At 42.0% G+C, this 6,000-nt stretch overlaps 1 protein-coding gene across 5 annotated transcripts in view; it reads left to right on the plus strand.

Moving 5' to 3' along the window:
• The window catches only part of clint1a (clathrin interactor 1a), a 289,089-nt gene that overhangs the window by 243,489 nt on the left and 39,600 nt on the right, over positions 1–6,000 (plus strand). For all 5 annotated transcript variants that reach the window (XM_072511908.1, XM_072511907.1, XM_072511905.1 and 2 more), the window contains one exon: positions 4,426–4,688. In XM_072511908.1, the coding sequence (XP_072368009.1) occupies positions 4,426–4,688 (263 nt within the window). The remainder of the gene's footprint in view (positions 1–4,425; positions 4,689–6,000) is intronic.

Raw genomic sequence — 6,000 nt, forward strand, 5'->3', positions numbered from 1 at the left:
GTGAAGTTGCCACTCTTGAGGTCCTGAGTCCCATAGAGCAGTGAGCCTCTAATTTAGACCCCATGCTGGGTTAGGTAATCTCACCTGGGCTAGCTGCAGGGACATAACAATGTCAGCACTGCTCTGGGCCATGATTGGGAGGGGGAATCCTCCAGGGTGCAAGGAAGAGAATATCTTTAGCCTCCTCGATAACCACACGGTGCATTTATTTTGCACCTTGGGAAATGTCCCAAGACACTTCATAAGTTTGTGATCAAACAAAATTTGACACCGACCCACAGGAGATATCAGGACAGGTGACCAAATCCTTGGTTGAAGAGAGAGTTTCGAGGAACATCTTGCAGGAAGAGCAAAATGAAGATGTTTAGCAAGCGCAGAGGCAGGGCCATCAATGGCCAAATGATGAAGATCAGGCATGCATAAGGAAACTGAACTGTGGAAGCACAGGTATCTCGGAGGGCCTAGAGCTGGAGGAAGTTAGAGATGGTAGGGGTGAAGCCATAGAGGGATGAGAATTTTAAAACCTAAGAGTAAATCATGAATGATGGAATAGGCTCAGTATCTTTTATTATTCCGCTATAATTTTGTGTAATTGTATAAGATGTATTCGAGTCGATAACTCAGCATTAGCAATGTGTTGCTGTTGAGACCAAATGCTGTGAAGGTGTGTGTTAACTACAGGGAAGCTCTACTCTTCACTCCTGGATAGAGCAGCAGGTTGTGATGTCAGTGAAACAGAATAATATCTGCTAATTTGAAAGAGGAAATGTCTGGATTGTGTAAGCATCAAGATGAGAGATATTTTTGCTGAATAATAGGAAATTAATGTTCAGCACCTTCTGATGAGAAATCCACAAGGTTCTTGGATGAAATATTTTGGTCCCATAGAATTCATAAGGATCTTTCCTCTTGGATTGCTCCGAAGTTTCCCAAACTTGGTAACAAACAAGTACTTATGTAATTTGTTTTTATGACCTTTTTTTGCCCATAGGTTGAACAATCTTAGCGTTGGGAAGTGGAATACTTCTGTTCCTTGCATCCATTGTGTTATACAGATTCAGAGTAACACATCACCAACTCTCAATATTTTAATTATTCCACTGGAGCAAAGAAAACTGTAATTTTACACAAGTATTTAGAATTCTGAAAGCTTTGAAAGGGAAAGACTGTTTGCTCTGCTTGGATAGTCAATGATGAATGTAAACTTGTCTCCGGTAAACTAGTCATTGTCATACCTAGAAATTGAGAGTTCATTATATCTGGTCACTTTTAGCTAGAATCAGATAAGGTAGGCATGAAAAATGCTGGATTGTTGTAAAAACCCAAGTGGTTCACCAGTGTCACTCAGACAAGGGAATCTGCCACTGGTTTGGTTGACCTATGACTCCAGTTTCACATTATATTGTTGACTGTGAATGGCCTGGGCAATAAATACTGTCACACATATTCCAATAACAATGAGAGAAAAGTATGCTGATGTTTGAGTGCCACGGATACAGTGCAGTAGTTGAACAGAGGGTTGAATAGGCATCAGTGCTTATAGCACAGAGAGCTGCACCCAATGTACATCAGCAATATAAGCACCAAACGTTATTGGTTCCTATGTTATAAGTGCTTTCAAAATGAATATGTTGAGCATTTTGCAACATGCAATAATCAAACCCATTCTCCCTCTCGTCCCCTCCTACCCTTCCTGATTCAGTTTGAATCTATCGAAATACAGGTCTGAATTAAGCCATTCATCAGATAAGATAGAAGGAGATTACTTCACATGTTTTCAGTCTCATAACTAGTTGTTGTTCTTGCTAGAAAGAATGAGCAATAATTTGTCTACACTCCAAACATAAGTGCAAAAACAAAATTGACTGTGCAAAGCTTGAGACTTGGACATTTCTTTCCTTGGAAATACTTTGCCACAGGAAATGGTTAAGGTAGAGATGTTTGCATCTTTTACTGGAAAAGTATTTGCAGCAAAGGCAGAGACTGGGTGTTGGGAGAGTGCTCTGGCAATGAACTAGCACAGGTATGGTGGGCTGAATGGCCAATCTGTACTGTAAATGTCTATGGTCTTATTAATGAGCCTAACCTCAGAAGAGCATCCTCCTCCACCAAATCTGAGAGACTTTAACATTTTTCAGACACGCCAGCACTACCAAATTGGGGTACATAGTGTGCAAAGTGTATTTCCACCACACAAACTCACTTCATGTAGGCTCTTTGTAGTCAGCAGATTGTTTAAAATCTGAAACTGCTTAAGTAGAACCATCTTTGATAGGCAGCTGCAGATGCTAACTAATGCATCCGCAAATGATCAGCATAACTAATGCATCCACAAATGATCAGCATAACTAGTGCATCCGCAAATGATCAGCATAACTAATGCATCCGCAAAAGATCAGCATGCAACTCCATTGATCAGAATGCTGCAGCCTTTCTAGTTCATTTAGAGCTTGGTATGACTCCAATGTTGCGAAAGTAATGGCCACTAACGTTATCAAGAGTCCCCGAATTTTTGCCTTGAAGGATAGTACAACAGTAGGCATAAGACAAGACAACTCAATCAAAATAACAAGAAATATAGGTTGTGGTAATTTCTTTTTACAAGGTTTGGTCCTACAAAACCATGATGGATAATCTAGATGGTCCAAATTGGAGTTCAAAAACCGATTTCACTTTATTTTGCATTTTACTGAAATAACTCTGTTCTTACCAAGATGCTTACAGAAATGTTACATACTTTGGGATCATTCTGTACCCCCCCCCCCTCCCCCCGCTCCCCACCTTTCCTGCCAAAAAGGAACAGTCCTAGTTGAACCTTTCCTGATGCCTGCATGAGTAAATGCATCTCTGGGTGTGGTACTGGGACATACTAGAAAGATCCCATTCTTGGCCCATGCTCACTTAAACTGTATTTTATTGTTGGACAATGGTCCAGGATTAGGGAATTGAAAACAAAATATCAAACAAGGCTCTTATGCCTGATAACAGCACAGCGATGTTTACTGAAAAGTGTGCGTGGATGGATATTTGCCGAAGATTGCATTAGTGTATGGTGCCTCTACACTTGAATGCTGATCTGAACCATCGACAGACTAATCACCCCTTGGCTATGGCCCTAGAGCTACGTCTAATGTGAGTGATTATTTTTGAGAGGAAAGATATGGTGAGAAAATTGTTGGGGTTCAGATTCACCGAAAGTATACTGTCAGGAAATGATGATGGGTAGCAGATGCTGTTTTCATTTTTGATGAATTTACTAACGATGCCCTTAGATTTTACTAAATGGGTGAATGGTTAAGGCCTGTCCTTTCTGCAGCTGTTACTAAAATGAACAGCAGTCTAACCTGCTATTTCATGGTTACAAAGTCTTGGGATCTGAAGCAATGATTTTCTGCTGGCAGTTTGCTACTTTGCTGACAGTCATGCTCAACTCTGGGAGTGTGTGGAAATTTCTATCTCCCAGGCCATCTACTTCTGTTTATTACAGCACTGCAAAAACATTGAGTACCTTCTGTAATATTAACAGGAATAGCTTTTGTTACTGTAAAAATGCTAGCCCTGAACACACTCGAAGCACAATTTTGCATAAAAATATTTAAATATTTTCTTTACTTGATTGGTCATTTTTTCCTTTTATTCGCTTGCTCCTCTCTCTCTCCTTTTTAATTTTAACTTCAGTATTTGCAATTGGATAGCACCCCTGATCATATGTCCCCAGCATCTTGGTCCAGCTAAATTACTTTGTATTATAATGACTGTTGTTATTTGGGCAGCTTGGCAGCCGTCTTTTGCAAAGCAATCACTTGCAAACAGAAAATGAGATGAACGACCAGTTAAAATCTGTCCTTGGTGGTGTTGGCGGAGTAATAAATGTTCAGACGTAGGAAGAGCTCGCTGTTCTTCATATAGTGCCATGAGATTCTTTAGAAGGGCAGGTGGACAGGGCCTCAGGTTTACCTTCTCATCTGAAGAATAGTTCTTCCGACAGTGCAACATTTGCTCAGTGCTGCACTGAACTGTCCATCTAGATATAAGGAGATTTGACCCTTTATTCACAAGCAGAAAAATATAACTAAGTTCATATGAAACGTTTGCTACGTCAACTAAGAAAACAAGTAAAAATTACTGACAGTTGAAATTAAGAAGAAATAGATTTTCAGGTTATTGGTTACATCTCAAATTTGAGGGAGGTAAAATTAACTTGTATGCAAGTTGCACCCTCCATCTTAGAACTTATAAGTGTGGTTTATATGCAGTTTAATATAGTACTTTTGTGTTATCTTTCAAACGTTAATGAAAATGTGCAAGTAGGGAAGGGATGATCCATATGAGATGTGATCTATAAACATGAGCTGTGCACGTTAGATTTGCTTTGATTCTGGTTCATTGCAACTGCTCATTTCATTCACTGTTACCTCCTTGCAGGCACACCGACTAGTGGGAACTCCGATTTTGGTGACTGGAGTGCCTTCAACCAAGCACAGTCCAACCAGCCTGCCATGTCAAGTGGAGGGGACCTTTGCAACGACATGCAGCATGCTCCTGTCCAACCTCCCAAAGCTGATATGTTCAATCTGATGCCCGATTTTCAGTCAACCATGACTTCTTCGCAGAGCATGAACTTTGCTATGTCGTCTGCCACCACCTTAACTGCCACTGGTACCAGTATGTCCTTATCTAAATCTCAGGTGGGTGCAGGTTTCTGACCAGGAGTTAGTAATGTATATATATATTAGAGCTTGGATGTTCAATCCTGATTTATTTTTTATGTTGGATATGAAATGTCATGGCCAACAGTTTGAGAGTGTTGGTTGTCAACTCTGCTTAAAGTGCTATTAATTGGGTTTCAGTGAAGTGTAATGTTAATGTTTTGAGCTGTGCGACATTCCAGGTACTTGATGAGGGGAAACAAAACTGGAGAAACGTGAAGTGAAAACCGGAAATATTGTATGGGCAGAACTGAAATTCTGGTGGCGGCATGTAGGGAAGAAGTTGCATGTTGGGTGACTCCTGCTCGAGGCTTGTGTTTTGGAGTTTAATGCCTGGTCCCAGGGACAATTTTTTGGTGATCGATGTAGGAAGGCATAAGGAAGGTGGAAAATGTTGAAAAATCAGAAGAAAGCCGTCGTGAAGAAGGGAGGGAGTGAGGGTTCACCGTCGAGTGAAAGGACTACCCCGAAGGAGCGGGAGTATTCGTTTTTCTCCTTGGTCCATAAGGTCTATTCAAGGATAGATTTTTTTTGTGGTAGGGAAGGCGCTGTTGACTGGGGTTAAGGGATCGGAGTACTCGGCAATATGCCGCATTGGGTGGACACGGTTTTGGAGGAGGGGGCAGTGCAGAGACCGGGGTGGAGATTGGATGTGGGGTTGTTGGGGGACCGAGGTTTGTGAAAAGATCAGGACGGTAATTGAGGAATACGTGGGGTTTAATTGCACGGGCAAGGCTTCGCAGGCGGTGGTATGGGAGGTTCTGAAGGTGGTTGGGGGGGGGGGGGGGGGGGGGGGAGTGATATCGCTGAAGGCAAAGGTGGATAAGGAGGAGAGGGTGGAGCAGCAAAGGTTGATAGACGAGATGTTGGAGGTGGACAGGAGGTATTCGAAGGATGCGGATCTGGCGCTTTTGGAGAGAAGGGGGGAATTACAGGCGTGTTTTAATTGGTTGTCCACAAAGAACGCAGTGCGCCAATTGAGGCGGGCGAGGGGAGCAGTTTGAGTATGGGGAGAAGGTGGGATGCATGTTGGGAGGTCAGCTTCGGAGGGAGACGGCGGCGAGGAAAATTGTTCAGGTGTGGGAAAGGATGGGAAAACAGGTGGTGGCCCCGGATCAGATCAATAGGGAGTTTGAGGAGTTTTACGAGAATTTGTACAGGTTGGAGCCACCGGGAAATTGGGAGATGTAGGAATTCCTCACAGTAACTTCATTGCAGTGTTAATGTAAGCCTACTTGTAACAATAATTTTTTTTAAAAAAATATATATTTTATTCAAATTTTTCGGCCAA

This window comes from Scyliorhinus torazame, chromosome 7 (genome assembly GCF_047496885.1).
Source record: "Scyliorhinus torazame isolate Kashiwa2021f chromosome 7, sScyTor2.1, whole genome shotgun sequence".
In the NCBI taxonomy this organism is placed as follows: domain Eukaryota; kingdom Metazoa; phylum Chordata; class Chondrichthyes; order Carcharhiniformes; family Scyliorhinidae; genus Scyliorhinus; species Scyliorhinus torazame.